The 11,173-nt window shown below is 39.0% G+C and overlaps 2 protein-coding genes across 6 annotated transcripts in view; one reads left to right on the top strand and one right to left on the bottom strand.

Moving 5' to 3' along the window:
- Nucleotides 1-797: 797 nt before the first annotated feature.
- cmklr2 (chemerin chemokine-like receptor 2) lies at nucleotides 798-5,286 on the bottom strand. The gene is made up of 3 exons (XM_043248584.1): nucleotides 5,093-5,286; nucleotides 4,051-4,148; nucleotides 798-2,698 (listed from the first exon to the last, which is right to left on the bottom strand). The coding sequence occupies exon 3, from the start codon at nucleotides 2,695-2,697 to the stop codon at nucleotides 1,627-1,629; it is 1,071 nt and encodes a 356-aa protein (XP_043104519.1). The 5' UTR covers nucleotide 2,698; nucleotides 4,051-4,148; nucleotides 5,093-5,286; the 3' UTR covers nucleotides 798-1,626.
- A 2,412-nt stretch (nucleotides 5,287-7,698) lies between these two features.
- The window catches only part of LOC122351499 (disintegrin and metalloproteinase domain-containing protein 23), a 30,542-nt gene continuing 27,067 nt past the window's right edge, over nucleotides 7,699-11,173 (top strand). For 3 of the 5 annotated variants that reach the window (XR_006251761.1, XR_006251762.1, XM_043248583.1), the window contains exons 1-2: nucleotides 7,702-8,022; nucleotides 9,462-9,664. Coding sequence is in view for 3 of the 5 variants with exons in the window: in XM_043248583.1 (XP_043104518.1) it covers nucleotides 7,941-8,022; nucleotides 9,462-9,664 (285 nt within the window). In the remaining 2 variants the exon portion in view is untranslated. Of the gene's footprint in view, nucleotides 8,023-9,461; nucleotides 9,665-11,173 lie in introns of all 5 variants that reach the window. The other 2 variants (XM_043248581.1, XM_043248582.1) reach the window with 2 other exon arrangements.

The following is an 11,173-nucleotide window of genomic DNA, read 5'->3' as shown; positions in this document are numbered from 1 at the left end:
GTGTGTAGAAATGATGATATTAATTTATTTCATTGCACTGCACACACTCTTTTTTTCTGAGCATGCAAACTCGAAACAGATGTAAATCTTGTCACCATATGGCATGAATACCAATGTGCTCTTTAGTGCCTCTTGTGTAAAGTGCAAAACCCGGCCGCTTGTTGAGTTTCGGGCATTTAATGTTATGTATGGGACAGCGTGTGTCTTTGTGAATGCAGGTTTTGTATGTCATTAATGTAAAGTTTAGCTTTGTCTTATTTTTAAACTCACTGCTGCTGCTGCCCTATTTCTAGCTTCATTTCTTGGCCCGTGTCTTGGCTGTTTGGCTCGTTTCTTCCTCCTTTTTAAATTTGGCTAACGTCGAATGATTGTGTAACTTCATAGCAACATGTTAAGGGGAACCCCGCAATGAGCTCCTCTGCGGACATTCACTAAATTCGATATGTTGGAGATGAACCAGGCTTAAATAAAAGGTTTTGGTAAAAGTTTTTTTGACATTTAAATCATTATTTTTTGGTAAATTAAAATACTTTGTCCTATAACTGAATCACACTCTGTTTGGGACAGGACTAAAAAAACATGTAATGTTCAAGATTTTTACAATATTTTGACCATTATATTGATTAACATTTTGGCAAAAATATCTCGTCATTTTTGTATTGTTGTATATTTGGCTTATGTTAGGGTATTCATTTGCGAGAGTGTGGAAAACTGGTCATTGTTTAAAGATGTGCGTGAATCTTTTTCAGATATGCTTTTAGTTTTTAGTGTAAACAAGACAAAACACAGCTCTGTGCTTTTAGTTCTCCTTTTTTTGACTTTTTCCAGTACATTTCTGTAAATAAAGAGAACTAAATGTGACTGACATGATGAATCAAGTACATTGTAAAAGTACGTTGTAATAGTACACTAAGCGTTTTTTCTATAGAAATGTAAAACTTCTGTTTTTACTTGCAGAAAATATAGTTAAGCTCAGCTGACAAACCCCCCCCACCCCAAAAAAGGAGAAAAGACTGCAATGAAGCACAATGAAGCTCAAAAGTTTTACATTCTGATAAAAAATGTATATTCATTTTCGAGTTTTCAATTCAACAAAGTAGGATTTAACTTTATACAGAGAAAAAAGTTGGTAACACTAAAAACATGTAAAATATGCATATCGTTCACATATTAAAACTATACTATTGATGTTTAAGGATCGATCCTATTAACTTACATTATAAGTTCCTCACTGTAACTCAGATTTTTCTTTTATATAATAATTTATAGATAAAGCTGTATAATTCTAAGACATTAGCATTGGCAAGTTTATTGATTCAGTGGAGTGATAATAAAATAAATTTCAATTTCAAACTGATCTGAAATATCACTCATCTTACTCCCAGAAACACTTAATCCTGTTCTTACTGTTACAGATAAATCTATATATGTCTTTTTTTTTATTATTGTACGACATAAAATAAATGCTGCATTAAATACGTATTTACTGCAATGTGGTATATAAGAAATGAAAGCCAGTATTTCTCGACCACTTTGTCAGAATATACTCGAGTCCAGTCGGAGCTCCAGAAGTTTCATCTCAAAAGCTCAAAGCCCGCTGAGTTTGTGGGCCGATGGCCGAGCGGATCAGACGGAGGAGTTGACCGTGGCTTCTTCGGGAGAGCAGCTGGGCAGCGGCGAGTCTAGCTCGGTCGCCGACACAGACTGACTCAGCTCCCTCAGCGAGCTCTTGGTGAAGTTCAAGCACGACCTCCTCACCAGTTTGCGCACCTTCTTGGTGAGCAGCACGTAGAGGATGGGGTTGACGCAGCTGTTGAAGAAGGCCAGGCTGGTGGCGAGCGGGAAGCCCACGATGAGCACCGAGTGCAGGGAGGAGGTGTGATGCATGCTCAGCTCCATCAGGCTGAAGGTGTGAAAGGGCACCCAGCACAAGAAGAACACAAGAATCACGGCGGAGATGGTTCTGGAGAAGCTGGTCAAGCGGACCGAGTCGGACTGGCGCATCTTGACAGCCAGCAGGACGCCGCTGGTGGTGATGGTCGCGAACGGAAGCAGAAATCCCACGGTGGTCCGCAGAGACACCATCGCGATGTGCCTCACGGCGATCATGCGCCTGCTCTCGTTGTGAAAGTTGTTAAAACACACCACCTTCCCGTTATGCTGGATCACGTCGCGGAATATCAGAGCCGGGCAGCTCAGACAGCAGGACGTGAACCAAATCAGAGCGCACACCCACCAGGCCCCCCGGATGCTTCGATACTTTTCGCACCAGCTCAGGTGGACCAGCGAGACGTAGCGGTCCAAGCTCAGGACGGTCAGGAACAGCACGCTGGCGTACATGTTCATGGTGCACACGAACGAGTTCAGCTTGCACATGGTCTTCCCGAAGAGCCAGTGAAAGTCTCGCAGCACGTAGTCGATGGAGAACGGCAGGAAGAGGACGAACACGAAGTCGGCGATGGCCAGATTCTGCAGCCAGATGCTGTTCACCGTCCGTTTGCTTTTGAAGGAGGTCACCCAGATGACCGTGCCGTTCCCGATCACTCCCAGAGTGAAGGCCAGGCTGTAGATGATCACCGATATGATGTGAAGAGCTTCTCTCTGAGTGTAGCCTCCAGCCTTGGTCTCCTCCACATATCCATAGTCCGAGTATTCATAAGAGTCGTTTAGATAGTCCCTGTCTTCTTGGGTCATCATCCTACAAACAAAATAGGAACGGTAATAGGTCATCAACTCTTTGATGTGCGATATATTGGCCCAGAAATAATTGCAGCTTTATTGTCATTTTAAGACCATTTTATGGCACTTAATAGGTAATCATAATATAACAAGTATAATAATGCATAATAAACATTTTCAACAGGCTTCTTAATTCTTAAGAATATTTAGAGCATAGAAATTAAGAATCATCTTAAAGAACATGAATGAATAGTAACAAGTATTTTGTATTGAACACCTACAGATTTTCCTCTGTCCTTCTTTTCTCTTTACATTTTTACACAGATCCCTTAACAAGGCCGTATCTGAAGATTTTGTAAAAGCAAATTTAAACTAGCATGTCGTGGCTACATCACAAAAGCATTCATTTTTATATAAATATAATGGACAATATATTGTGTGACCATGTACATACACGTCATAATTGTGACAGGTCTATTTATTATCTATTGTGAGATTAATGAGATTAAAAGGAGATTTCTGATTAAGGTTGAAGTTGACTCCCACTCTGGACATTGGTCGGTTGAACAGTTAGCTCCGCCCCATTGTCGCACCATTGGTTGATCCAATGCTTCTATGTAGGCTCAATCGAAAAGTCAAAATTATATGAAGACTTCATTAGCAAAAATGATCAAAAAATTAACCGACGGTGTTGCCCAAAGCAAACGTGTGATCAAAAATGCATTCGCTGATGCAACCGTGCTATTTTAGCTGGCTTCTTCAAGTCTCTTTGTGCTCTTTTATCATGATTTGTGTGTTCACAGGATTCAAGAGCTGTATGTACAGCCTGAGCCACTTCAAAACGCATTCAAAAGAATAAAAGTGGTTGGCATTTTACTCTCAAATGTTAATTTCAGCTTGAAATGTGTACGGTTTGGAAGTTTGGCAAAAATGTTGATAGCACTACAGAGTGTTTACTCTTTTCAGGGAATAAGCCTACAAAAAAACACAGTTCACAGTGTAAGTAAACCATTACTGTAATACTGTAAGGATTTCAGAGATGTATCCAATCAAAAGTAATGTTTAGTGAAAGTCATTTTCAGCTCAATACATTTACTATATGTGCATCTATTTCTCCTTCAAAGAGATGTCGATCATTTAAAGGAAAATAAAAGACATAGTCCAAACATAACATAAGAGAACCGTTTTCCACTGCGGATCGCACAGAGCTATTTTAACAGAGTCTCTCTGCTTTATGCCTACAACATGACAATACTGAGTTCTTCTCTCGGAGTAGGCCTGGATCGAAATTGATCCCAGATTCAGCAATTATCAAGGCGTCTCAACCCAAACCCGCTCTTTGAAGGACATTTCAGAGTTTTAGAGAATTACCTGCCAGCGTCCCGCTCACACACTTCAGCTCCTCCGCAAGAATTCCTGTCGATTTCACAAAAAGATTTGTGATATCCCTGATGGGTGTTTCCCTGTTACTGTTCCCGGAGCAGAATGAGAGAGAGGGAGAGAGGGGGTTAAGAGAGGTGAAGAACGAGTGAAAACAAAGGATGTGGACAGAATACGGCACTTCCACACACACACACACACACACACACACACACACACACACACACACACACACACACACTTTTGTCCCTTTTCCCCATTGCCTTGTTTTATTTTTTTTGCGGTTCAGAGTTTTACCAGCTTGAGCACAGAAGGTTTTTATGATTCGGCTCTATCACTAACTCCCAAACCTCTCACTCAACAGGAATGTTTCTCTGCAGGATCTTTCCACATGTGCTTCCAGAGGACTTTATTATCCTAACGAGAGATGCACGATCATTCTCTCTCTGGAAATGCGATCTGTTAAGAAACGTGACGGTAATTATGATGGGCTCGACGCAAATGAACTCACGCCACGAGCGAGTTTTCACTGCATGCAAATGAGCAACAACTGATGCGGGCGCTCCAGAAGGAATCAGAGCCGGAGCAACAAGGGCAGAGATGTTTTCACAGCCCGCACTGAAAAATAAAATCTGAACCCGGACAGGATTTTAAGGTGCGATGCCATTTAAGCACTTTTTTCAAAGAGCTTTACAAACCCGCCATAGCAACAACAACAACAACAACAACAAATAAATAAATAAATAAAATAAACCAACAGCTAATAAATCTAAACGGTCAAGAGCTTTTGAAATTCCAGATCATAAGAAAGTTGAGAAATAGACGTTTTGTAGTTGTTTTTCTGCCTTAAAGTGTTCAAAAGAGAGACCGAAGGACTACGTCTGTTTAAAGAGATGAATGCGCTCGGCTCGTCTGTGGTAACCGTTAACTTACAATTAACTGGAAAACGGTTCGTCTAAGAGTTCCTAACTAGTTTCAGAAGTTTTATTAGTCGAATTAAATGAAATGCACTGTGATAAAAGCGTTATCATACCTTGTTTGTTGTTGAGGATGTTCGCTGGAGTAGGTCTCAACCCCCAGAACCCATTTGGTGCGGGCTGTAAAGCCGTGTAAATTGTCGTGATGTACTGTCGTTTGGTGGAGTTCGGTTCAAGCGCTTCACGGTTCAGATGTTAAATGAGTCGATGTTACAAAGAAGTGACTGTGCTCTCTCTCTCTCTCTCTCTCTCTCTCTCTCTGAGCACAGAAGTGCGCAACAGACGAGCGTTCATTTTTGACACAAATAGTCCTGCATACTTTATTTTGTGGCAATAAATAATATATTTATAATGCAGTTACCACTTCTTCATCCTTCAAACGCCCTGCGTAAAATCACAGTTGCTACAAAACATTAAGCAGCGCATCTTTTTTCAATAACGATGCAGCAATATTAAGAAATGTAGGTTACAGTTTATTTTCATACAACGCAATTATACGTTAAATAACTATTTATAGTGATATTAATAACACGAAGCCTACTTGGTTAGGCTCACGGTTACTTCCGCGTAATTACGCACAATTGCGCGTTATTATAAGAGTAACTGGTAACAAGGAAATATTAAATAAAGTGTTACCGAAATGCATCTTAAGCAGCGAATCTGATTTCACCACGTGACACTGATTCAGCATTTCATCACAGAAATGGCCCAGCAGTGACAAGCCATTGTATCCAGCTTTTTTTCCCCCCTGACGGTCTAATGAAGAGTTAATGCCTTTTACAGACCCAGTCTCTTCCATTAGGCCTTTCCCCGGTCCACGCTTCTTTTATTGTATACAAACGACCTGCACATGTCTGTGGTTTGTAATCAGCTCTAATCTTTGCAATGTGTCAGTACGCAGATCTACATTCTGGGCAACCACCGCCCCCTGCTGCAGTTCAATATGATGAACGGGATGTATACGCGATTTAATTCAAACCTTAAGGGATGCCTGTGAGTCACTTCCTGTGCCTTGGTTTAGGATCTGCAGGCACAGAGCTGAATTGAATCGTATAGATACTAAAAAATGGACTTTGGCGTATAATACCACAGGTTTTTGAACGTGCAGACTTGTTATGATTGTGCTTTCATCCACAGGTGAAGTGTGAATGAGGTCAGGGCAGACATCTGAACCGGAAGGAAGGGACTGGTTAAGGCTGGTTAGGGTTGCGGACAGCATCTGAACACAAACTCTCTCGGGCCGGCCATCCTGTTTCGGCGTGGCCTCCACCGGGTCTCATAATTCTAACAGGATGTCCTGGAATGTTATAATGTTTGGGACGGACTGTCAGAGAACACAAAACCACTAAGGTAAACATCACTGGAATTTTGGTTTTGCATCAATATGAAAATAGTTGAATTTTGTTTTAATACTTTATGCATTGGCTCTCGTGTCTCGCGTGTTTTACGTTTGGAATGTTAATTAAGTTTCACAAGGACTGAAACCCAAAAAGGTTTAAAAATGTTTAATAAATGTAAAAACAATTCAAAAATAGAATAAATAAATAAAAGCTTTAATTCTTTATAGGTTTAGGTAATAAATTGAACACACAAAGATTTTATGCCTAGAATACTATAAAAATATCACAGGCTTTTTTATAAAATATAAAATAATATAATAATATACTTCACTAATTTACTCTCTCTCGTTTCATATATGGCAGCTATATGTTATAGCAGCCAGACCTTCTTCTCTGTTGATGTAACATGTTGTAAATATAAAGTAAATGATGGGCATTATATAAACACAAAGTACAAAAATGCAAAAAAAAAAAAAAAAAAAAAAGGGTACACACCACAAACCCAAGACAAAAAAAGTCAAATTAAAACATGATGTCCACACACTGATATAACCAAACTAAAACAATAAATAATTATCTATAGCAATGATTTTACTGCAACATTTTGACCACTAGGTTTTTGTCAGGTACAAACATTGCAGTAAAATTATTTTATGGAGCAGTTTTATCAGTATGTGGACATGATATAAACACGCAATACTAAAAGCCTGGATTTCTACCAAACATTTTAAAATGTAAACCTTCCTGATTTACCACAGTGAAAGACAAAGCATGAATTTAACAACAAAAAAAATCTAACTTCATCTAACTCTAATTGACACATTATTTAATGAGTCATTGAATTACTCTCTCAACCGATTTGTTCACACGGGTTGTTTCGGTAACAAAAAGATGTGTTACACCAGGAATGCTGCAGCAGTTACTAGGGGTTGAGGAACTAATTTCATTCTGAACTTCTGAACGCTTGAACTTGAATTTTCTGTTTGTTTGTCTTATCAGCACAATTGTAATTTCCTGTGGCTGAATCTTAGCCCAGCAGATATTTACAGCGATATCACGAAGACAGTGGTGTAACAACTGTAGGAATCTCCGGGTCGTCATGACTACTGTATATATACATATACACATACATCATACTTTCATACATTATATATATATATATATATATATATATATATATATATATATATATATATATATATATATATATATATATATATGTATGTATATATATAAAAAACTCTGGGTTACATTATTCAGATGTATATGTTATGTTAAAATCTTCCATGCAGTAGCAGTTCTTGCATACATAGTTCCATACACAGTATTTGAATTCTGTATATCTTATGCTAATAAGTGTAGACACAGTGGATCAGCTGGTACGGTGGGCAGGTGCACGGCACTTGCGCGAGCGCATCATTATCCGGAGCGTGCTCGCGGAGATCCGGGGCTGGCCACCGCCTTCACTCGCCGCAGCATCAGAACCCTCAAGGACAATGAGCTCCGAGCGAGTCACCGCATCCATGCGTTAACCTCGCGCTATTCCAGAGACCAGCTATGAATCATGTATGTGATCGTACTTTCAAATCTGCTCGCGTGCATCCTCGCTTCCTGCCTCCAGCCGTCCGTGGCGTCAGCGTCAGCCGGTGCGTACTTAACCTTAACTCAATCACTTCGCATCGAACTTGTAGTTTCCGGTGTCGCGGCGATGTGCTTTAGTGAGTGTCCGGCTCGGGATGGGTTCCGTGAGTTGCGCTCCTGCAAGGACATCCTGCGCGAGCATGCGGAGGACAGCGGCGGTGTCCTGAGAGCGACGGAGACACATGCATGCAAATGCTGCCTTGCTGGGGCTCTGCTACTTGATACGGTCGGAGCTCACGGAGACCACTGCAGATGTTCAAATGCGTCTGTTTCCGTTTCGTTTATCGTTTCAATATTCGGTCCGCAGCCCACCGCCAATCGCACATCGCTTGTTTCTCTTAGACAAGGCTTTAGGTTTAATGGAAAGCAAAATGTGACTTGGAGCTCAGTGTGAGAAACTGACTTTAGCCATCTCTCATGAGTTTGTAAAAAAGATCCTAAAAATGTGCTTAAGAAATGATATAAGCTTAACATTTCTCAGAAGATTCTTAATGCATAATATTAATATAAAATAATATAAAATTATACAAAATTATATATGCATAAAGAAAAAATTACAATTGTTAGTATTGCATTCATATCACATTATAATAATATCATATCAAATTATATAAAAATGAATAATAATTTATATATATATATATATATATATATATATATATATATAAATAAATTATTATTAATATATATATATATATATATATATATATATAATATATTATTAGTTTGATAGTCTGGTTTTATTTCTAGAAACTTTACATACTCTCTTTTAAACTTTTTATTCTGCCTACTTGTTTTCTATTTGTTAAAGCTAACTGAGATTTATCACAGCACTTATATACTCTTTTGTCGGTGATGATTGCTTCTCTTTCCCTCATTTAAATATAGATTTAATGCTATATGAGTAAACATAACAATACAAAATGGTTAGTAATTAATAATGAACTAACAAATGATTTTGTTGTCGCTTTAGATTCCAGAACACTATGAGAGTCCTCTCAAGAAACTCTCAATAATCTGTGTATACAGTATGTACTTTAAAACAGTCAATATGCATGTAAGCAGCTAGTTAACAGTGAATAATGTTCCCTAAATCCCTAAATAAGTGTTACCATAATTTTACAACTGTTTAATTTGGGTCTGGTTTGTTATGCTATCTTGTTGAGAGAGATCCTATTAAAATCTCTCAATGGTAGGCCTATAACGTCCTCATAGAGCCCTAGGCAAGACAGAGAGGACACCGTTGTTATCATTTCGAATACATTATTCATCGTTTAAATCAAGCTTATACTGATTGTTTGTGGCGTGTGACTCACGTACTGTAGTCTGCATACAGTACATCTTACACCGGAGTTTAATTTGAGGCTTCTCTGTGGTTCAGTGTCAGACTGGCCTTGTTTAGATGGCATTAGCGTCAGGAGTGTGTGTGCATGTGTGTTGTCAGTGTCGGAGGCTGAGCTCCCCGGGGAGGCAGTGTCATTGCTGCTCCAGAAGGATGATGCTGCAGCCGGACAGACGCACAACGCCAGCGGGCCGCAGGAGACACTCACATACCCGTCTCGCCTCATCTACTACCGGAACGAAGCTTCGGAGAGCACCTACCGTGACCTGAACACTCGCGCTAAAATTCCTGACCCACATGGACAGGTGAGAGCAGATTCGGCCCAGCATGTGCTGCAGAACACGGTGAAACCCTTCGTCTAAATACAGCACAGCTGAGGCAGGGTACGAGACATTTGCTGATGGCGTATTAATCCTCAGGCTATCCGAGATGTGGATCGGTTTGTTTCTTCGTCAAATTTGGAGAAATCACTTGCTCGCTAATGGACGCTCAGAATGACAGTCCAAACATCACAGTCATCCACAAGCAGCTCTTAATATCTTGTGAAAAGATGAGTGTTTTCTCCAGTCTGAATCAGGAGAGAAATAAGCACAGGTCAAGCACTGTCTAAAACAGCTATATAATAATTCTATATAAATAGTTCTCTATAAATATTCCAGTGCTTTAAGAAATTCTCTAAAATTTACAGTAAAAACTGGCAACTGGGGTTTTATTTTTTTTTTTACGGTTTTATGTTAGACTTAGAGTTGAATACAGTGATATTTATTAACCATGAATGTAGTTATTTCAAAGACAAAACATCAAATTTAAACAAAATTTTAAATCCAATACAGGGAATTCTGGAGACGCCAGTTTACGGTTTTCCCTGTAAATTTGACTGGAATTTAACATTAACCATTTTACTTGTTTTTACTATAGCATTTTCACAGTTTTTTTACTTTTTTAAATCATTTTTTCCAGTGTGTACTTTGATATGAGAGGAGAACACGGATGGACATCTTCACTGGAGGAAGCATCATTATGGATTATGGACTTTTATTATGGACGTTGTGACCATAAGCGACAGCATAAAGGGTTAGCAATTTTGTCCTTAATTACTCGCCCTCATGTTTTTCCACACCCTTCATTCATCTTCAGAACACAAATTAAGATATTTTTGATGAAATCAGAGCCCGCGTGCCATCAGTGGCTCAACTATAATATGCTATAATAACTATATAATTTACTCGACCATTTTCTCCCCCTGAATTACGTCTTAAACAAGACTTATTACGTCAAACACGTTCCTAAGTTATCTCCAAAATAGAGATGATTTGTTCAATTAGTTTTGTTTTCTGAACTTGATGTCACATGGACTGTTTTTACTCATGTATTTACTGTGTTTCTGAGCTGGATCAGTTCAGTTGTATTGCTGTCTGTGGAGGGTCAGATAGCTCTCAGATTTCAACAAAAATATCTTAATTTGTGTTCTGAAGGTCTTATGGGTTTGGAACGACACAAGGGTGAGTAATTAATGACAGAATTTTCATTTTGGGGTGAACTAACCCTTTACATTAAAAACATTGCATAATGATATATTTGTCCATTAGAAACACAAAGCTTGTTACTTCACAGGATGCTAATGGATGGACTGGTGTTACTTGGACTTTTGGATTGTAGTGATTTCATAGAAATTTACATTTTGGGGTGAACTATTCCTCTAAGAAACAAAAACGGCCTCCTTCATGTATCCCTGAAAGAATGACGACAGCATGATTGATCTCATCTCGCTGATCTCTTCCAAACCAAAAGAAAAGTTCAAAACAACTGCACAT

This window comes from Puntigrus tetrazona, chromosome 9 (assembly GCF_018831695.1).
Source record: "Puntigrus tetrazona isolate hp1 chromosome 9, ASM1883169v1, whole genome shotgun sequence".
Lineage (NCBI taxonomy): Eukaryota > Metazoa > Chordata > Actinopteri > Cypriniformes > Cyprinidae > Puntigrus > Puntigrus tetrazona.
This window is presented reverse-complemented; position numbering and strand designations above follow the sequence as displayed.